The 23,462-nt window shown below is 38.7% G+C and overlaps 1 protein-coding gene across 4 annotated transcripts in view; it reads right to left on the reverse strand.

Annotated features, from left to right (window-relative positions):
• The window catches only part of SH3BP2 (SH3 domain binding protein 2), a 36,780-nt gene extending 13,336 nt beyond the window's left edge, over positions 1-23,444 (reverse strand). Inside the window, exons 1-3 of one of the 4 annotated variants that reach the window (XM_017727731.1) lie at positions 23,366-23,444; positions 16,259-16,355; positions 9,556-9,613 (exon numbers count right to left, since the gene is read on the reverse strand). Coding sequence is in view for 2 of the 4 variants with exons in the window: in XM_017727729.1 (XP_017583218.1) it covers positions 3,849-3,958 (110 nt within the window). In the remaining 2 variants the exon portion in view is untranslated. Of the gene's footprint in view, positions 1-3,848; positions 4,115-9,555; positions 9,614-16,258; positions 16,356-23,365 lie in introns of those variants that run through there. The other 3 variants (XM_017727730.1, XM_017727729.1, XM_017727728.1) reach the window with 3 other exon arrangements.
• Positions 23,445-23,462: the final 18 nt, after the last annotated feature.

Raw genomic sequence — 23,462 nt, forward strand, 5'->3', positions numbered from 1 at the left:
AAAGAGTGGAAATTCCTAGCAATTTCTACCAGGAGAGTTTAAACTAAATTAAATTCTCTAGGCAGCCTAGAAGACTTAATCACAAAAATTAGGTTTTGGTCCCCAGTGTTATGAAGCAGGCACAGCCAAAGATAGGATCCAAGACCCTAAAGAGGCTCTCACAGCAGACAGGTCAAGGCACCATGGTATCCCAATTTTCCCCCAGGACCTCACTGCTCACCAAAAGGTAAGTTACTTTTGTTCTGTTCAGCTATATCCTTTCGTCTGCTGTTTCCTCCCTATCTTTATTAAATGACCGAGATCTTTCCAAGCTGAGTTATTTCCTCCTCCACCTCAATGAAATTTCTAGCAACAGCAATGTGTTAACAGGTCCAAAAAGGGACTACTCACATATTTTAAGCTTTTAAGAATAACAACCAAAAAAAATAGTAGCAGAAATTAACATCCCCCCTGCCCCGCTAAATCCTTTAAATTACTTCTCCACATCTTGCAGAAAAGTTGAAGTGAGGGAAATGGAGAGTGTTACCCAGCTGGCTGCTGACACCAAACCACACTAATACTGCTAAGAGTGATTTCCTTGAAATAAGGATTGCAAAGGCAAGTCCTGGGTGTACGTTACCCTAGGTAAATACAGAAAGCAGAAATATTTGTCCCGGTCATGTTGGCCTTCTGTAGGGCAGTACTCCCTAAAGCATGTCTGGATGGGCAATTTCTCCTCTACCTGAAAAGCCAGAATTTAAGGCAGACAGGAAAAAAAAAAAATACGGAAGCAGAGGAGCGAGCAAGCAGGGGAAAAAAAAATTATCCAGTTCTACAGTGTGATGACTACAGGATTTAACTGACAGGAAAGGACAGCAGAGTATCAGGTTCTGCTTCCTCTTTTCACAATGATTTCTTACTTTTGGCAATTTACTATAAAACAGTCCCGAAAATAGAGACCAAAACCTAGAACTTCCCCAGCCCAGCTAAGTGAATAAAAGAAGTGAGTAAAAGGAGACAAGGCTGAAATCCATATCACCAAGTATACATTACATGAACTAAAGAGCCCACCTACTGCACCAGGCTTTTCAACAGATTTAGAGGCAGCTAAGCCTATTATCTGGATTTCAGTGTGGCTTATAACACTCCCCATCACATCTGTACACTCCTCAAGCACTTTCATTTGAAGGCACATAGCAGACACTTAGGGAAAACTTCAGTATTCTGAGTTGAAATCTTTGAGTTATGTTGCTAAAATCCATTTAAGTACTTTGAACCTAGCCCCAGGAAGATTTTTCTTCTTTTCTTGACTGCAGAAAAGAACTCTGTAAGGACAGATGTCGCTATTTTGCATCAAACCGCTGGGAGAAAGCTGTCAAAACAAATCTAACTGCAGAATCTTTATTGTAGGGGTGGAAGAGTAGAAGGAAAAAATGGAAGCTCGAAGATTTTTGTGGTCTTAGCATCTACAGTATGGTTTCCTTTAGCTCACTTAATGGTTCACTCAGCTTTTGATATTCCTGTTGTAACTTCTTTACTACATTACACCAAGAACAGATGGATGTTGCATTACCAGGTATGCACCATAGCAGTCACTGAAGTCACTGCAGAGCCTGTTAACTTCAGCATTACTGAGAACAGAAGGATATTTCCCAGTTGTTTCTTATGCAGTTACACTTTTACACTACATGTCAAAGCCCCCGTTACACATTTTTGCCTCTGGCACATAGGAGAGTCTCTTCCATCGGGCTGACAACCAAGTTAACAGAAAGGGCTCACGCAGTGCAGCCAAAGCTGCTCCTGACACTAGTCCTCTATTACAAACAGAAGGCAACATCTCCCATGCAGTGTTTGGTAAAAGCTTCTAGTAAAAGCCACATGCTTTATTCCTCTTCCCACTCACCAAGGAACTAGATGCCTATTTTTTAATCCATTTTTCCACCAAACCCCAAACCCATTGCATGTGGCTATTGAATGAATCGTCTCCCCCATTGAACGGAACCCTCGGAACCAGAAGACGATGGCAGCAGACAGGGAAAGGTCTTGCATCACTCTCTTTTTCAGGTGATCCCCATGACAATTCTATGCCTGTGAGGGAGATGAAAGGCCTTGGAGTGTAGTAGGAGAAATAGTAGAACAGCAGTTTCTAGGATGTGATTAATGATTCAAGGGTGCTTTTTGGAAAGATGGAAGGGTACAATCAGCATTTTGGAGCATGACACAGAGCTTATACAGTTACCATTGTAACTTCTTCATGTATACAAACTGGTCTGCCAGACTGAAAACCAAGCCAATTTGCAGTGTATTGCTAATGTATCAATGAAGTCAGTCCAAGTCTATCACATGAGTACACTTTTCTCAAACACTATCGCAATGAGCCATTCTTTATTTCAAAGTACCCTGAAAGTTAAACAGTGTGAAAAAAAGTGAAACTACACACTTAATCATATAACCAGGATAAGGCCAGTCAGATGCAGAAATATTTTCTGAATCATAGTGCTGCTACAAAGCTCAAACTCTGAATGGATAGCAGACTTCTGTTATTGTGTAGTAGGTAAATGTATATACCTCTGAAGCAATTTCAATCTATCCCCTCACTCAGAGGATAGGGAATAGCTATATTGGAGGCTAGGGCATAATTTTACAGGCTAAAAGTCCCTCCATGAGTAAAATCTTGCCACATTAAAAATCTGGATTACATTACAGAAGAACACTTACCCTCTTGGCCTTAAGAGCTACTGGCATTCAGCCCAATTAAAACAAATACAAGCTGATTCAATTAAGGATTGCATCCTGGAAGAGTCCTCAGTTCTTGCTTAACTTCAGCAGAATATATGGCAGATGTGATCATCTCCCCGTCTCGCAGTATATAGGCATTAAAAAACATTACCCTCATCTCTGAGACTACAGCTGCCAAAAGTCATTTTAAAAGTTCTCACTTGTTATAACAATATTTATGATCTGTCCTGGAGCCCAGTTTGGTCATGCTGGAAAAAACAAAAAAACGGCCTCCAAAGTACAAAAAGTAAACCTGATCTGAATTTGTAACAATGTTCTCTATGCCAATTACATCTGAGAACTTATAAAACTGTAACCTCATAACCTCTAGTCTTTAAATTTTACTTGCAAGTAAAACCTAGCTAAGCCAGATGCTAGTTTACTTCTGAATATATAACTTAGAAATGACATGACATATATAATACATAACTTACAGAAATGAATGTATTCCTCACATCCTGCACAGGGAGACTGAAGTATCAGTCGCTACAAAAGGGTTTACCAAAAATGAGGCAGCATTACACACTGCAGAACAGGAAAAGTTTCCCCTATGTGCTCTCAGCAATTCTGAGCAAGAATGATTTCTCTGATTCAACCATCTAAACATTTACCATCTGTTCTTCAAACTATTTTCTGCAGAATTATCAGGTCTCTTGTCCATTTATTAACTATTCTCCAGTACTTCTGAAATACTTTTCCATATCTCTCCTACATTTTTGGCTACACATTCCATTTCCTAATACTTCTAACAGCCCCTTTCACAATATTCAGAAAGATTAATAGCACAGTACAAACATTGAAGTAAAAGAAAAATCTTACAAGACAAAGGGAACAGAGAACTAAGCCCTACTGAAATACATTGTATAACTAAATTTACTCTCTTTAACTTGCTTCAACTTGCTTTTCTTTTCTGGCAAAAGCTTTCAACCAACAACCCACTCATCTCTTCCCCCTCCAATTCTTTATCTTTCCATTTTCTGCATGAGTTAAAAGTATTTTAGCCCAGATACCATACTCTACTCGTAGCTGTAGTCGGTTCTCTACCTGAAGGAGAAAAGATGACAGAAATACAAGCCACAAAAAGCACTAACCTGGTGACCTTGTCTGATCGACACATAGTTTTTCTGCTGACAGTTTCACCGAATGATTGTTTCCTTTGTGATGACAAAGCCATTAACAACTTATGACCCCTCTCAGGCATGGCAGGAACATCTCTGCATTTCTCCCACGTTTGGGTATTCCCAGGTTGAAAGCCACAGCTGTAGCTGCTGTCTGCTCAACACACAAAAGGAAAAGAAACCCTGCCCCAACTGCTTGTGCATCTGCACTGCAGCCAAAAGTGACGCCGAGGCAATGACTTGCTTCCTTTGTTACTTCCTGTTTCCCCCACTGTCAGTGGGCAGCACTATCTTTGTCAGATTTCCCAGCTTCCCAGAGAGGTTATAAATCAATTCCTGCATAGCTGAAACCTCTGACAGACATCAAGGTAGAAAGAAGACGGGATTTTCCAGTGCTCATTGTCTTCCTTCTCACCTTTCAATCGACCACTTTCCTATGGGAGAAAAAGAAAGTTGTCCTTTTTTCTCTCAGTGTACTCTGGCTCTCACACTGGCAGAGGCACAGATCAGAAATGCTGCCTGTGCTCCAGAAGAGCCTGTGCCTCAGGTACTTGCACTGCACCACAGAACTGTAAATATTTCATCTGTTTTCTCCCCCAGAGTTGGAGCTTGTCCTTCCCTCTTCAACCCAAGAAAATCAAAATCACCATTCTGAAAAATTCTGCAGCACAGACATACTTTAGAGCAAGTCTTGCCTGTACATTTGATGCTACACAAACCACAAAAGACAATAAAATTTGAATTCAAGAGGCTTACAATGCACAAATCTACAGGACAAATATTATCAACTGATGATGAATAAATAGCATTGTTTTACACTTATTTTCATCTGGAGTTCTTAAAAGGCTTCAAGTGTTTCACTGACTTGTTTAGATTTAAACAATATTCCAGGCTCAAAAGTTTGAACAAGACAGAAACAACTAGAAGGTTTCACAGTGATGAACAAAAAAAGTATGTCAAGAAAAGTTTACTTCACATATTTTTGGGGAAACGGACATGAATCTGTACCCCAAAATAGAAGGAAGAAGTCTCCATACAACATCCCTTTTTGTAAGCTACCCAACAGTCAAAGCACAAAAGAAAGTAACTTTCAGATACTGCTCATGGCTGTATGGGCTAGAAAAACAGTTCTCTCACCACAGGGCACCTACCAGGCTCTAGAGAAGGGGAAATTAAACCACAAATACCACACACCTGTTGTTAGCCAAAAGGATCAGCATATCAACACAAAGATCCCAGTACTCTTCAGTAAGGATCAATACCCACTTGTCTCAGTGGCTTAACAGATTTTTCACACAGAAGAAGAGTACAGCTCAGTGGTTTGTGAATTAAATTCACTTGTTTTATTTGCTACCGTATCAGTTACCCATTGAAGGCATACGCTCTAAAGCAATCTTTCCTCTCTGACTTCTCTGTTATCTAAGCATACTCTTCTAAACTGGCATTAGCATCTTTGCAAGCTTTATCTCCAACTCAGTAAAAAAACTAGAATCAGAACGACAGCACTTGAGTATATGTAACACTGGAAAAAACCCTTCAGTTCCTCTTTCCCCTTTTCTGATGTGACACACCTAACTCTTGGTTTTTCCCTCCAAACTCCACAACTTACAGTACCACGGTCTTTGGCTTCAACAGTCTCATTAAACCTTGCCTCCTTTATCCAACATGTGTTCCTGAGGTACTGCTTTTCCTCTCTAACCTTTCTGATGCTGTCCTCTCTATTTCTTCATTTTAGTACTCAGAGATGCAGCAGGATTTTTCATTTCAAGTTCCAAGATCCCATTTCAACTTCTCTGGTGATTTCCAACACCATCAAGATGTTCCCAGAGTCAGAACAGAAGCCACTTCACACACATGCAAGCTGGTGTTCCACCAAGGAACAACCAAAGTAGTTTAAATGTTTCACAGTTTTGGGAGACTGAAAATTCAGCTTTCTAGAAGAAACATTTATCAGAAGGATTGTATTCCAGAATTGCAAATAAGGAATCTGAAAAGACATGAAAACTCTATGGATTTGATTGACATGTCTGCCAGGGAAGTGAAAGCATTAAATATATCCTTCTTCACAAAGCAAAATTCTGTTATGCACGGACCTTTGGTATAAGGTTTTCAGACCACTAACCTTCACTTGTCCCCATGAAATCAGTGGTGAGAAGTAGCCTTGCACCAAGATAGCCAAGGGAGAACTTCACTCCAAAGGAGATACTTCTCTTCTTTAACATTATAAGATATCACTCAGATAGCCTTAAAAAGGAAGAACCAAAGCATCTGGAACCAACACCTAGATTTGATTCCAGCAGGGCCGCTGCCCGAGGAAGTCAGCCAGTGTTCTCTGCCATTATCAGGAACAGCTCTTGCTGGCAGTCAAAAGCAATCCTACTTATCATTAGTTAATGGGATGCGAGGGCAAAAACACATCTGGCAGAACACTGTCCTTGCCAGTATAAATTCACTTGTCTCACCACAGCTCACAGGGCTGAGCTGTGTCTGCAGCAGGGGCGCTTCCTCTTGCTGACAAATTTACAGGAAACTGCAAGAACGGACTGTAAATAAAAGCAGCACAAGAAGAGCACAGCAACAAGCAAGGCAGAAAAATTAACAAAGCACTAAAAAATTAAAATAGCATGAAAAACACTTTCTGCCTGCTGCAGCAAGTCAGCTCAGTAGTTAAGTTCCACTCAGAATAATGTAAGAATTCATACATTATATATTTCCATAAAAGCCAACCGTATAGCAAGACATTAAGGAAGGATGTTCTGTTAATCCTTTACTGACTTTAATGTTTGAATCAGGAGTAGATTATTCGAATTTTTTTATTTTATTGATTCTACCAAACAAGTTTAGACCCAAGTTTCTAGATGACAGTGGAAACACAGACATTATATTGAGAGATAATATATTTGTCAGCTGCATACTTCACAAGTGCAGATTGTAAAAAATCAAGGGTAAATTACTCGCCTGAACCCTTCATTTATTAAGTAAGGCAGTCTCGTGAAAATACAAATAACCATGCATCAGAACTATTTCTGCTGTGTTAACTGCATTATTATATTAAAAAAAAAAAAAAAAAAAAGATAAATCAGCAACAAGGAGAAGAAACGAGGCCAAAACTTCCAAAAATCCTCTTTCAATGTCAAAAGAATTCATATACTTTAAATTTCAACTATCATCCCTTCCTTCAACTTACTTTAGAAGACCTGAAGAAGTCCTAATAATATTTTTACTTATTTATTACATATACTTAAAATAGGTAGCTGAAGTCTTGATAACATGTACTTAATCTAAACCCAAGAAACACTTCAAGTCAGAAAGCTTCCAAGTTTCTACTTATTCTCCAGTGGCTCTTAGGTTCTGAACATCTATAGACATATTGTTGGCTTGGAACTTAAGAAAAAGCCAGCCAGCACTGGTCCACAATAAGTAAGTCATACCTCAGAGAAAGAGCATATCAATTTTAAAACAAAGTTTTAACTTTTCATGATTGTTTCATCAGTTTGGCACACATCCTAGAAGATATCATCATGACTGATTTTGGGATACAGTTAATGTCATATATTGCTCAAACATCTGTAAAACAAAGTAGAGTCACAAAGTACTTGCAGTATGTGCATAGCTTCTAAAAAAGCAAATTAGATTGTGCAGCTGGAAGACAAAAACCATCTGCAAACTCTCAATATAAGGACATTCTTATTTAACAGGTTCACTTACACCAGCCAGCCTTGAAAAATAATGCAGGGCTTTATATTAATGTATTGTAGGGCCCCTCACTCCCAGAAAGACATTGAAGGGCTGGAGCGTGTCCAGAGAAGGGCAATGGAGGTGGGGAAGGGTCTGGAGCTCAAGTCCTGTGAGGAACAGCTGAAGGAGCTGGAGGTTTTTAGCCTGGGGAAAAGGAGGCTCAGGGGAGACCTTCTCACTGTCTCCAATTCCCTTTCAGGAGGTTGTAGCCAGGTGAGGGTCGGTCTCTTCTCCCAGGTAACAAGTGACGGGATGGAGGAAACAGCCCCAAGTTGTGCCAGGGGAGATTTAGGTTGGATATTTGGAAAAAATTCTTCACAAAAAGGGTTGTCAAGCATTGGAATGGGCTGCCCAGAGAAGTGGTGGAGTCACCATCCCTGAAGGTATTTAAAGAATGTGGATGTGGCCCTTTGGGACATGGTTTAGTGTTGAACAGGGTGTTGGTGCTAGGTTGAAAGTTAAGACTCGATGATCTTAGAGGTCTTCTCCAACCTAAATGGTTCTATGAATTAAGATCAGTACAGCTGTTCCAGCATAATTTTCAATGTTGCCAATTTTGTTATGTGTAGCTTTTCAAGTGTAATGGATTTCTAATGAATCAAAAGGCCCCTCAAAACTGTATAGGAGCATTCACCCAGGGAGTTAACTGGGTGAAGTCTGTGCCAGTCAGACCACACCAGTAATACTTGGTAAAAACACTTAAAGTAGAAGGCAAGTCCTGAAGATAATTTGCTGCCTTTTGTTTCTTTTTATATAAATTCAGATACATTACCAACATTCCATTTTCATTTACTATTGAAAATAGATGAACACATTCTTTGTTCCTTTTAACTGTTACTTATATACAAGGTCCTTGTACAAAAGACTGTAAATGCCACTATGGCTATGATTAACTGCTCTTTCATCGGTGCTCATAGAACAATTTAAACTAGAACATAAATAAAAAAAAAAAAAAGTAACTGAGCAGAAGTATAAACGTTATTGCCAAGATCCTATTCCTGAAAAAAAAACTGCTGACAGCTGCAAAGGGAGTTTCCCCAGATACACATAGATACTGAAAGTGGGAGTTTCCACAAATGATTTATTTCCTTGGCAGAAGTTTTCAGATCCAAGATATTACTGTTAAAACAATTTTACTGCTAGGCTGGTTTGTGATTAACTGCACACAATTCTATCACTAAGGTACTCAAAACTGGTAAATTAGGAAGCACTGTTGGATGCCAAAATAATTTCTGCTTAGATGTCAAAACAGCTTTCAGCATTTTAGCTGATGGACCATTGAATTTTAGTAAAAGCAACACCTAAATATAGGCTTTCAGAAATGTATTGGAAGGGGTCAAATATCCATTAATGATCTGACAGGTACATTTAACCAACAGACATCTCGCCATATGAAATTAAGTCTGTTGTTAGGAAATATTTTTTCGCTTTCTTAGAATTTTACTTATATTGATTTAAAGTACATCAAGTGTCCAAGGGAAGGAAACAAGAAAAGTGATTTAATTTTTTCTGATACTGAGGCATTTTGGCAAGATATACAACAGCCATGAGTTCATTGTATACTGTGCTTGTACAAGACGAACGTAACTGTGGTCCAAGACTACCACAGCAAGTTAAAGAGAGTATTTTGTCTGAAGGAATATGCAAATCAACAAGAAAGTTACTGAATTTAAGCAATTTTAAAACATTAGTGCAGCTGTATATTAAAACCAACAAAACCACGTAGAGTTTATAAAGTCCTTTTAAATGTCTATCCACAAAAAAATGCAGTGAGTAAATTCATAAACTCGCTGACCCCAATAACAAGCTACTAATTGAATCTTAAAGAAATGCAGCAAGCCCTGGTTTAGAGGAAGCATTTGGTCATGTCATCTATGAGTCCTTCAAGCCTGTGTTTCCCTCTCCTGGTGACTGCAGGAACCTTATAGTTAAGCAAATATACCTCTGCAGGCAAATGGCTGCAGCCAGAACCAAAGAGGAAGCTCAGCTTCTGCTAGACCCTGGAAAAACAAAACAAAACAAAGATTTTCTTTTTTTATTTTGCTTGTTTAGAGACTTTTGATACAATTTAAAGACAGAATGTAACTGCAAAGACTCACTCTGTACTATACTGCTGTACAACACAGTAGTAGGTGGTGCTGGGTTTTAAATAATTATGCAGTGAAGCATCTCAGAGTTTGCTGTTCTCAGACTTGGAAACTCTGACTATGAACCAGAATATCCAAATAAGCTATTAACCATGCAAGTGTGATTTATAGAATTAGAAGGCCCAACTGGGTTTTATTGCTAATGGACTGTCCCCACCTTCAGCAGCTTTGAAGCTCTTAGTGCTCAAAGCCTCATGCAAGTAAGTAGGTGCACCAGAAACACGGATTCCTTATTCCAATTCCAGTTACTGTTCCCTTTTAAATCATGATACGAGCTTCTCCAAAGGATGTGGTAAAGCATAAGTGTTTTGCCACTCCCACCACAGAAACACTGGATCAAAGGACTGAAACAGGTAAGAGCATAGATTGAAATAATCAGGATTTAAGGCTACCATGTATTTCATCACTTGGGTAAATACTACCTTTGGGTTTTGGTGGGGTTTTGCTTTGTTTGTTTTTTTTTTTTAACAAACACCAGAAAGAAGAATCTCTGTAAGCTCGTGCTTACTTTCTACAAAAGCTGAATTCAATTATAAACACCACATCACATATAGTTGGGATTTTAAGTGAAGATTTTTAAATGAAAACAAATGTACACTGCAAAGCTTCTTCAGAAAGAGAGCAGTAAACAAACAGTTTTAATTTGGAGGACAGGAGAGGAAACAGTCAATTCATATCACTTAAAATAACCATTAAAATGTATAATCACATGCAATGGGCTTCTTTTACAAGACAATTTGGACAATGGCCTTTTCTATTATCATTTCTTTATGGAAATCACTACTTCCTTCAGAAGTATGACTAAAAAGAAAGAAATTCATTCATCCTAAATCTTGTTTAAATGAACTCCAATAGCAAGGATTAGCCTGACATTAACTTAAGTCTCCAGAGCTGTAGAGCTGCATTCAGAAGTGAGTTCACGCAGGGCCATTTTCAAGCACTGAAAACTTTCATATGCAATATTTCATAAGATGTGAACAACAACAGTCATATTTTACACCATAGATCAGTCTGCCTAATCAAATATATTACTGCCATGGTGCCAGCAGTTTCCAGCAAGGTTTCTAAATAGGTACAAACCCCATGCATAATATTATGAAAGTAATGAACACCTGACAGTTAGATAGACCAAAGGCAAGGAGCTAACACACAAATTCTAGATTCTTACTTGCATCTGACCTTGATGGCACTTAGCTCTCCTCAAATCAGCTCCTTTCCTGACCTGTCCTGTATGTCAAGATACAACCCTTATATTTATAAGAGTATAACTTGTCCACTCTGGGGAAATGACTTCAGAACATTACAGATAATGGGAATGGATACAATGGTACTGCACATGTGAATCAAAACCCTTCCTGGATTGGTGCCCAGTAATGTTTCAGAGGAGGAAAACAAAAAAAAACAAAAAAAAAAACAAAAACAAAAACAAAAAAAAAAAACAACCAAAAACAAAAACAAAAAAAAAAATCAAAAAAGCTGTAACAAATCTCACTTAGAGTACAGTGACCGAAAAACTGGAAATACAGAAATCCATCTCAGATTCCAAGATCTCAGTCTCTGGCACTTCAAAATTACTCCAATAAGCCCCTGACCTGCAAATTCTTAGGCTGGAAGAATATTCTGCATCTGTGTCAAGTTCTTACACTCTTCTGCAAGCTCTCCTCAGATCTGACTCCACACAGCTATTCCTGTTGTCCCATTAATGATCAAAAAAAAAAAGTTTGTAAACTGGAACACCCACTTTAAAAGACACTTCCACTTCCTTCCCACCAACTCTTTAAAATTATTCCAGACTAAGTTTGAATCTAGTAGGAGCCTGGAATCTTTTACATCCACTCTACATTCTAGTTAGATTATTCCCTCCCCTTTTTAAATTTGAAGATGCTTCTGGGCATCACATTAACCTAGCCTATCATAGAGAACTTGCTTATTTCCAAATCCTTTCTCAAACATATTAAAGCATCACCTATTCCTTCTGTTCTTAAAGTCACAAAGATGGTCCAAAGGTCATTTGGCTGATTCCTGGCCTCGCTGATTTTCACCACCGAAACTAAATTTCTTTATTACAGACTAAAAAGAAACATGCACACACACACATATAGGAACACATATATATATACACAGTTCTTAAATAACATATGTCCTATACGTCAGCAGCCCTTCTAATATTCTTGGCAGGATAAGCTACAAAGAATACATTGCCTTTGTGAACCATTCTTTTTTGTAGTTTCCTTGAAAAGCTCTTTCAAAACAGTGCAGCCAGACTCTTTACAGAGATGACCTGGTTATGACAGAAGGGCTCTCTTTTTCATGACCTCCGAAATCTTACATTTATGCACTACCTGGAACTAACACTCATTATGTCCAAGGAGTCTTTCATTCTTAGCATTCTTTCATTTCCAGGTTTTGGTTCTACACTGAATTTATATGGAGCATGTAACATTTCCAGCAAAAGCTTTTACAAGATTTTACAGAATCTCTTCCTGCTATACAAATCCTAGATGTTCTTAAGGCATTCGAAGTACAAATCACTTCTTGTACACAATGAAGAGCTGAAGCTGGATTTCACTTGCACAAAGGAAATCCAGAAATTTAGGTCAATGGGATTGGTCCTGTTTCAACCTAAGTAATCAAACCTGACATCTTTGTGTAGTAAACATAACAACAGTTCATCCAGACCCAAGCCAAACAACATCACAGATGCATTGACTCAGCTGTAGGAGTTACTGCCACCACAAAATAAAAGGTCTACAAAAGCTGAACTTTACAGGAAGAAAGTACTCTTTCTGCACATTTAAAAAATATTTAATGCTATTTGTGATATTTTATTTAGTGTTTGAAATCATACAGACTGATCCATTTAACATCCTCTAATCCACTTAATAACTGTATCAAAGTGCAGCTGCACTTTGTTTATATAAAAGAACTCTCAGCTTTGGAGGTGTACTAAAAAGCATTCAAAGTGCATTATACGCTGTCCAAAAAGCCTCGTCTTCTTCCAGAAAGTATGTGACAATCTTTGATGCATTCTAGTAATTTATATTTAAATAATAAGCCACTATAAATTTCCAAGATGCAACAAAGCTAATTTCCAATTTCTGTCAGGTACATATCCAACAGATCAAAACTTAACAAGCCCAACAGTTCAAGCTACCATTATCCCATTACATACTCAAAAATCTTTTGTCTACAGAATTTTATGAAAAATTTCTAAATTCGGCATCATCACAGATTAGCAAAGACTGATATAATGACAAAATCATTGTGGGCCACATCCATGGCTCCACTGCCACTTCCTGTCCCGTGCAGTCTACCAGAGAACCAGCAGCTGGCATGGTACAGTCAGAATAACAAGTGCAAAGACTGCGCTAGTTACAGTTTAACTGGATGTGAAAAAATAAGCCTTTAGTCAGCAAGGACAGGAAAATTGTTGAAGAGATCTTCCTATGCTCTGTATACATTGCAAACTTAAAGCTTATGTTTTTTGCTCCTTTGGAATGTGGTATTGTTTCTCTTTATTATTTTTCATTCCACTTTGTTAGAGATTAAATTGTTCAGTTAGAAATCACAAGAAATCTATTCCCCAAGATTCACCGTTCACTTGACATTTTGGCTCCTCTACAGAACAGTATCAGCAACCCTTTGCATTCTAATATAAGCTCCCTCTTCTTTTTCTAAACCATTTTGCTCAAATATGCAACATAACCCCATCAGACTTAAGGTCACTAGAATAAATTGTGAGTAGTGACGCAGTTTATCTTCTTAACACAGGATTTTTAGGAACACATCAGGTTTATACTTGCTTTTTATGTGGACTAACACCTGAGTATCAGGCCAAATTCATATTTGGCTTTACCTCCGAGTTGCTAAAAACCCTAAAATCTCAACAATAAGAAACTAAAAAAAAAGAAAAGGAAGTCTGCCCAGCATCACTGCTACAACTGGAAAGGGCTGTGGGGAGACAGAGCTTTCTTGCAACTTTTGTTTCTGTCAGAATGACACTTCAAGCTCCTGATTCATGTGTCAGGTGTGTTTCTTCCACATACCTTCTCAATTAACACAGACCAACAAGTGCATTTAGAGCAAAGTTCTACCAAGCCATGCACTTCATCTGCTTAGGGCTATAAAAATTACAGGGCATGAGTAACATGTGGCAGGCAAATTACTCAGTATGTCAACTAGAAAGAAATGGTACAGGCATAGAAACAAGGATTAATTAGAAGCATCTAATTAATATGTTTCCTGCTATCTAAAATAGAACAGAACACTCCAGGAAGGAACAGAATTGTGTAAAGTTGCCAAACGACAAGTTTCAATAAAAAAGACTTCTGTTTGCTACACTTCATAGCAAAGACACTGCTGCAAATACCTTCTGCTTGGCTTTCTCTTGTCAATCCAGTTCTCTTGTCAATCTTGTTCCTTGGAACAAGACCTCCAACTCAGAAGAAGACACCTAACTCCCAGTTTGACTGCCCAGAAGAGAGCTTCCTACTACCAAGTAATTATTAAATACCATGACATTGTTGTAGCCCATTAGATCAGCATTTAGTACATCTTTGCTAATTAACAGATTTGTCACTAAGCCCTTGCCACCTGCCAACCCAATTCTGCTGGGGAGACAAACCCCCGAGTGCAAGTGCACAGGTGGCATCAGCAGCACCCTTTTCTCCCACTACCATATCCTTCTACCCCTGGCAGTCCTCTCATTCCTCTAGGATCAGTGAATGAAGCAGAGGAGCCACCAGGGAGGAGGACAAACACAACTGCTCTCCACTGAAGGAATGGGGATGCCACGCAGCCATGGAGAAACAGCCTGGCAGCAGAGGCACAGCAGGCACTGTGCCAATATGACAGACAGTTTCCAGACCTAATCACTTTGGTATCATCTAGTACTGTGTACATTTGGAAACACAGTATTCCATTCTATCAGCATTGTTTACATCATTATGAGAAAGCTTATGTGCACCTCAAAGCAAAACGTGAGATTTAACAAGTCCACACATCCCTCCAACAGTGCTTCAATTGGCCTCTTCAGACACTTGGATCAGTGGCATCCTGAACTACAACCTTCTTCAGAGCAGCTGTGGTATTTGCCAAGGGACAGAAATAAGGGATTTTTCTTTTTTTTTTTTTTTTTTCTTTTTTGGAGGCGGGGAGAAGAAGGCAGGAGGCAGATGACTCACTGAGGCTTTGAGTACTGAAGGAAAAAAGAATTTCACTGTGAGCTCTTCCCATAACCGCTTCCCGCAAATCCAGTAATTTCCTCTATGTGGCTAGAGAACAGTTTGGCTATCTAACTCTGTTCTCCTAGTTTAAACATGAAGAGTACATTTAAAATATTCCTCTTCCCCTTCCAAATTTCCCATCCTCCCCCACTGCACAGTCACACATCAAGTAATTATTTAGCATAATCCCAGCAGTCTGCCATGCTTAATTTGCTCCCGAGTAAGGGTACCCACTGAAGCTTATGAATGGTGGGAATGGAATACATCTGTGCCAGACTATGCATCATCTTATTATTTGTTTGGGTTCTCCGAAACCCAGGATGACAACTCTGTTTTATATAACCTCATTTTTTTTTTTTCCCAACACAGTTTTCTACTTGCAATTCTCTAGGAGGAAGAAAACTACTAATCTTATAGTAAGACTTGTGTGCCCCTCCTGCAATGGGTGTTTTGTCTTCTCAGAAAAGCCTTTCTGGTGAGCATTCTGATGAATATATTCACCTATATGCACCTAGTCCTAATGCAAGTCTCCAGTTACATACTGAAGGTAAGGACTCTTTCATAGACATCAAACAGAGACTTCAGAGGACTGATAGACCCGTGCTCCTGTGTGTGCTACACCCACTTTGACAGCAGAAATTGTATTTCCCTACGCAATGTGTACAAAAGTCTATATACACAAATCCCACTTCACTCTCTTAAAATGCACAGTGCTTTGGAAACATGCCTACCTGGCATCACAGTGGAGGCTGATTAACTCACTGAAAAATTACAGTGGAAAGCTTGAATGTTTAAGCCTGACTGATTAAAGGCAATTAACAGCTGCAGATGCTCAGCAGCTGTGCAAGCCAGGTTACTTTTTTCCCAAACATAGTTCAAAGTGCCTTATTTTGATTAGTCAAGCTTACAGATCAGTTTTGAATGCGCTAATTATAAGCCTTTCATCTGCCAGTAGGATCTGTAGGATCTGTCATAGTCCAGGTTTCTTTATGCTAAATTTCTCTTTATATCATTGTCACAAAAAAAAACCCCAACAAACCAGTAGGAAAAAAAGCTAATCCTTCCAGGAAGAGGTACAGAACAGAACACAAAGAAAGATGGGTAGCTCTTACACAAGCCTATGTATCTAAGGTGTACAGTCTTATTGGTATAAGGAAATACCAGAAGCTGACTTCAGTACACATGCTTAGTGAAAACAGTGACTACCAGGTCTGTGTAAAAGGCTTAGGAGACAATACATATTATGTAATGCAAACCCAATATCCAGTCATACCACAGTGCTCCGAGAGAAGAGCTGCTCCACTTGAGGAAATAACTGTCCTGCAGTTGTAACACATTGAACTGAAGTCACTTCAGAGCTCCAGCTTGATCTAGGAGAAGCAAACAATTATGTGATATGTTGTAATAGAATTACTGTTAAGCAACATCAAGGTAATGATTTACTCTTTTTAGTAGGGTTGTCACAAGATTAGAGACTAATAATTCAAGCCTCTGCTGCTTGGTTGCAGGAACTAGCTCTGAAGGTTAACTATGGTCTGGTTTGAAAACCAACCTCAGCACTTGGATGCATGCAACTTCTGATGAAGTTAAGTGGAACTAGGTAGACTTCGAGGTGGAATTTGTAAGGGTGTGGCACTTAAACCAAAACTTTTTACTTTGCAGTAGAGTTTTAACAAGTTTTACAAGTACACCAATAGAGAGATTGTCCATCACCCAAGTTGATGTTTAGAAGTATGGTAGGTCTTGTAAAATCATGTAAGAACTAATGAAACATAAGATGACCATTTCAAAGAGATTTTGACTCGCAATAAGATTAACATGAAGATATTGAAAGAAATCACAAATAAAAAACTAATTGCTAATTCTATGAGTATTTTTAAAAAACTGTATTTGTAAAAATGACTGTTTCTAGAGTGATGATTAATGTCTACCACTACAGTAGCTGGAGTTAAAATTAGAACAAGGAAACAAAGCTTCCTACAAAACCACCTTTTTTTTTTGTCTTACAAGACATATTTCACCACACGAGACCAAGGTATTCACGACACTCTACTTCCACCTCTCCTCTTCCTTTTTTGTTACTAAGCAGTTGTTACATAAAAAATGAAAATTAGTAAAACATACTTTTACATTTATTAAAATCTATTTCAGGATCTGAGATGCTGCCCTGAAGTGCTGCATTAGTACAGACAAAGTCATCTCAGTGACTGATTTCAGCAGACTAAAGCTCTGCTGGAGAGTACGAAGCTTATTTTTTCTGGAGAAGAACTGAACATGGAAGTGGGAACTGACATGTTAAGTAAGATTTCCCTCTTCCAAGGGTTCCTGTTTTTTATTTTGCATATTTTTAAGTGAAAAACTCAATGATAATAGAAGATGAAGCTTTGCTTTTGTTTAACAATTAATTATTAAATTGCACAGCACAGGTTCATGGTTCACCTAAATAGGAATACTGCCAGCTAAACTAGACCTGACCTTATTTCCATCTGTTACAGCCAATGAATAACACCAAAAGATGCAATTCAGCTGGCAGTTCCAGGCTGGCTAACCCGAACAATGAAAAAGTACGTTTACACTGAGTAACAATGGAGTTCAGGGCACTGAAGTCCAATCTAAATTCACACTCTTGTCCTTTAAGAGAGAGAACCCATTCATGCAGACTCTATTTCCACCACCCAGTATGGTCTTGTTTAATTTTCTTGACCATACAAGTACTAAGCCTAGGGATACTAAATTCTCCTACTTCCTTCTACAATTTGCTCTCCTCTTGTTTACTTGGCTACACTTCAAAATGAGAAATCTTTTGCCTTTAGTCATGTCTGTTATGCACAAATCACCTTTCATGACGAGTCTTGCAGCACACTTCCCATCATCTCTCTCTTGTCAACACTTAGACAAAGAAAGATCTCTGAGGTAGCAACAGTTCCAGACATGCACAGTGGTGCCACTGCCTCCCAGTCTTTTCTTTCCAAGTGCTGCCAGAAGCAAGAATGAATATCATTCAAACTCCAAAATGCAGGTTGTTTTCCTATAGCAAGTTGGGACCAATCTCTTAACTGGAACTTGGTAACCAGTCTTAAGCCAGGTGCTAGAAAATGACAAATCAGTTAAGACAGGAGATGAACTGGAACATAAAATACTAACAAGCCAACTCTAAGAACTGCATATATAACTAAATTTTTGGTGCACATATTACTGCCTCTCCTCTGCTTCTTTTAAGGCCTACTATGATGAGGGATTTCAGTTTCTGTTTTCTTAAAGCTGCATGTTATCCTTCCTATTAGAGGAAAGTATTAAAACATACAATACAGGCACATGGGAGGAGAGTGAATAAAACATGCTTGCTTAAAATACAGACATCATCTTCTTCTTAGGGACCTCATACATGACCTTTGCATACTTTTACAGTGCTTCTGCCAGAAGCAATAGAATTCTATAATTTCAGGGGTTTTGTACTCTCCAAAAAAGGTTAAATATTACTCAGCATGGCCACCAGATTTTTAAAAAAATTAAGAGTGATATTTCACTCAGTTGTTGCTCTCATATGAGCTCCAATAGAAATTCCATTTTCATATTTAGAGGAAAACATCTGGCATGAAAGATTTCCTGTTTGAAGACTCCTTACAAGAGCGTTCATGATTAAAGGCATAAATCCAACTTTCTCCTAGCGCTCATTTATGGCAAAGCTGAAGAGATAACAAAATAAGAGCCTTGCTTAAATATGTCCAATAATTTTTCTATTTGGGATTGCAATATAGTCCCTGCACCGAAACAATCAAGAATATCAAAGAAGTGTTTTATGCAAGTCCTTTGTGCATGCACATGTCAAGGTATTGCACACATTAACAAAGTTTAGCTGCAATGTCTACTACATCAAGCAACAAAAACCATAATCTGTTTAAATGCACCACTCTAAAGTTTTCATAAAGTGATCTTGAATGTATGTGCAGGCATTAATTTTTCTAAATGCTTCATAAGAGAGTGAAAGTCTCTGTAAGCACCTAGATCCACTTTGAATAATGAGGAATAATCAGGAATTAACAAAGTCATCCTTAAGTGGTCACACACTACCATACATAGTAGCACCATCTACATAAATTAATCAGTCAAAATATAAAGAAAAGAACACCAAACTCCTGTATTCCTGCCCTAAGATATCCAAGGAAATGGTTTACCATGACCAAAACAAATTTCGTGTTTTTCTAAGTTAGAGCAGAGTGGTTGCATTTAACTAAGAGAAAAGTGTTTACCTTTTAAAAATGTAAGGATATAAAGTTAGTTTGAATCAGGAAGTTCCTTCTTTGACAAATTAACACTAGAAGAGCTGGGTTGGAATTAGACATACACATTTTCTAGAAGACAGAACAGATCTAATGATCCAAATGTACCTACAGTTCCATTAGGATGGAAGTGATTCTGATCATACATGATTAATGATGGACAGTTTTTCAGTTGATGTTATAACTTAGCATAAAGAAAATAAAAATCCAGAAAGCTTTAACCATAATCAGCTGAACAGTAAGAATTTTCAAACATTAAGAGGATGAAAACAAGCATTCCCTGGATTTCTTGAAGTTTTACTTGTGAATTTTCCAGAAATAAAAGATTGCAAGGAAGAAAAGGTGTACTTCCCCTACCTCAGGGCAGCCATAGACATGAAAGTTAATCCAGCAACAAAATCCATCAAGCATATATTCCTAAATTTAGCCAGACTTACTTATTTCACACCAGCTATCTAGCTCAGCTCTTTACAGCTGTTTTAGGAGACAGATCCAGCACATCCACTTCCCATGAGGTTAAGATTTTTCAGAAGTACTTTAGAAAGAGTTCTAGCTACACATTAGGTGTCCCTGAATTAGCCCGGTTAAACCAGCCCATGACTACAGCAAAAAGACACAACAGGAATCCTCTCAATAAGCATGCAAGCTTCCCCCTTCTCTGCTGCTAAAAACAGTCTGCAGGAGCTGAAGCCATAAGTATTGCCAAGGTCTGATTTCTGAGTAATTTTAATTCTCTGCACTGAGATACTTGAAGATACTTGAAGTATCTTTCTGCCAAAGATATCCAGACATGCATAAGCACTGCAATAACACCAGCTTGGAAGAGATAAGAACTCGGTCATTATAGGAAATGAGCTAGCACACAAACAAAAGAAATAGATTATTTCAATTACGCTGGTATGCTGTAATAGGGGGAGAAGAACATTTAAGTTTGTTTCCATAGGAATTAATGTCCCTGCATTCTCCCCTAACTATTGCCCTGCTCAAAATAAATCCCTTATCACGAGAAAAATTGTTGTCAAATTTCTGCATGTGTTTGATGAAATGTAGACTCTTCAACTCCTTTTCTTTGTAAGGAAAAAGTAAGAAATTCAACATAGAAGAGTATGGAGAAGAGACAAGATTGAAAAAAAACTTCAAACGGACCTTGAAGAAATACTGTGTAGACAGTATATTGCTCTTAAAAAGCACAGCATACCAAGATTTCTGCTGTGTGCTCTAGTCTAGTCATCTAAAGCAAGCAAGCCAATGATGCATAAGCTTGATAACATGATAAATAGTTCCTAAAGTTTACAACCATACCCAGTGTAGTTATACTGATGAAAATTTCAGTGCCTTCAATCCTTTCCTCATCATATCACAAAAGGCATAACTCATTTAGTCATTCCAGCATAAAGCAAGCAGTATTGATAGGAGGACAGGGTGTTGATTAGCAAGAGTTAGCAATGGTTCATAAATACTGGAGGAACAGACAGTGACATATGTACATGTGATAACAGTATAAGAAATACACATTTCCTTTAGAACCGTATTTACAGAAATGAGTGCTTCTCAGATTACCTTTGAGGCTGCCTTAAGTCCCTCTGATTTCTACACTCTCAAACTCCCTTCCAACACTGTTCCACTACAGTACAGGTTCCAAAGCAATTGTGAAACAATGTTATGAGGAAATGCCTTCATGAACTAAGGTTACCTTAAAAAAAGGCCAGAAAAATGCTTAGCTGCACAATACAGGTATGACCATCTAAGAGGTTCTTTTCTCTCTTCCATAAAAAAAAAATCCCTATTAGAAGACAAAACACATTGTGGAAGAATCACTGTATCAATTAATATTTTCAAATCTGAACAAAACCAATTTATTCTGGCTGTTCCCTGGTAGCTGTTAGGAGGCCTCACCATTGCTTACAGATCTATTAATCAATGCTACTGAGAGTCTGAGCTTCTATGAACTTTCCTGCAAGGTCCAGTAAAAGTAGCAAGCAAGCCAAGATCCCGATCCTACAGTAATACAAACTAACAGTTTACAAATAGTAGAGTTACTTACATCTGCAAGTACTTTTAAGATCAGGGCTTAAGCCAGAAACAATTAATGGACACAATATTTGCAGGGCTGCACATTCCAAACAACTTATGAAACTGTTGGATACTCTGACAAAAGCATAAGCTACCCATTGCCTAACATCCCATGCCAAAAGGACTAGAGGATCCACCAACACAAAGTCAATGTTTTCAGGTTAAAACAGACACCTCTCTATTACTGCTATCTTGTAACACAGAGCAATAAATGCACCAGCAACCTAAGGGCTGTGGGGCAAAGAGGAACACTGCAACCACCAGGTTTGAGTGTCAGAGGCACTTTTCCTACAGGTAAAATGATAAATATGTATGTGCCTTTTGGTCATCCATGTTTGTGTTTCAGTGCTGTAAAGAACAAGTTAACACTTCTTAAGGCATTTCCATTTCTACTTAACACTCATTACCAAAGTGCCTGCCATGTTTGATTTTCTGTCAAAGGAGACTGCTTCATATCCACTTAAGAAATTGCAGAAGGAGACTTTTCATGCCCCCTTTTTTACATTTTTTGTAGGCTAGCTAAATTTTTTAGCAACAATATTAGATTGGAAATCCAGTCTTTGAAGTACAAGGGGTTCTCCGCAGGAGTTTACAGATTCACAGTCAGCTGGTCAGATTGGCCTCAAACACAGGAATTTTCACTCAGACAGCCCTGTCTGAGGTTTCTGCAGGAACTTATCTTGGTGTGTTCATCCTTACTGCTTTGACAACTTCAAACCCTTTAACCCTTTCCAGAACTGTCATCTCTGCATCTCCCTCCTTTATAACCTTTTTTAAAAAGCTTTTTGTTTTCTGAACCTTTTAGCATGAAGTTTGTCACGCTTTGTAGAGAAGTTTATGGCAAGCTGAGAGATTTTAAAACAAAAAAATTACAAACAGGAAACAGCATTTAACCCACCACTAAGCTGACCAAGTACTGACTCCTCAGTAATGGAATATTGGCAAGGGGTATCTATTAATCAGCTCTCCTGCAACAGCAAGATGGCTTTAAAGTACGGTCACAGGAAAGGAAAGAAATGTGTTATGCCTAAAAGAAAAACAGCAATTCTGCTTTTGCCTAAAGCGTGAAGGAGGTACATGGAAGATATAAACTGCAGAGGCTTCAGCTCTACATTTCCTGTACAAATACAACCAAAAATAATCAGAAGAGGTGTATAATTATTCAGATCTAAATTTGTTTCATAACCGGTGACACGCTAACCCTAAGAGCAGAGAAAAAGTGGAGATTTGCTTTTCACAGTAAGAAACATACAAGTTTAATGCAATTAACTTCCAAGAGGAAACTTCAGCGCACAGCCAGACCAAGAGCACACATCAGCAGGAGACTGTGTGACATGCACGAGGAACTACTGCACCTGTAGTGATGAATTTAGACACAGCACGAGGCCGGTTCTGTCCCACTACTGACCTGTACTTTGCCAGCATCAAGACTCCAGAAAAGAGGTCTTAGCAGACAGGCCTCCCCTGTAGGAGGGGAAACATTTATCCACCACCTCAATTCATTTGGGATAGCAGTATCCAATTTGCACTGGTCTCTTGGGGATAAAAGCTGACAAATTAAATAAGCACATGCCAGGTGTCCTCACTCTCTCCTGGTACAAGAGGTGCAGTACACAGCTTGCACACAGCTTATACCTGCAGATGGATGCAAACTTCATACCTAGACTGAAGTGACAGATGTGACCCAAGTAAGAGGGGGACGGCTTCCAAGATTAAAGCAGATTGGAACACTGAAGAAAATGCTGTAAAATGCATTTGTACCCTATGTTTCACTGCTATGTTTCAACTCTAAAAAGCCTTGCTTCATCCTTTAACATGTATTTCTATTATCTCTGGAATCATGGTAGGAAATGACTCCTGATGCTCCCAACTCAACACCAAAGCTGCAGCTCAACACAAGTGGGCCATACAGCTCTTTCACTCTTCCCTTCCCAAAGGAAAGCACCTACACCGTTTTTCCGCCCCCAGAAAAGCCTTTCCTTCCCCCACGGGCGGACTCACACCGACGACTCTATCCCACGTCCCACCTGCAGGTGATCAAAGCGGCACCGAACAGAAGGCGTAAACCCATGCAACAGGAGACACGAGGCGTCTTCCCGCTGTTTCCCTCGGAGCCGCGGGACC

Source organism: Corvus brachyrhynchos, unplaced genomic scaffold (genome assembly GCF_000691975.1).
Source record: "Corvus brachyrhynchos isolate BGI_N302 unplaced genomic scaffold, ASM69197v1 scaffold80, whole genome shotgun sequence".
Lineage (NCBI taxonomy): Eukaryota > Metazoa > Chordata > Aves > Passeriformes > Corvidae > Corvus > Corvus brachyrhynchos.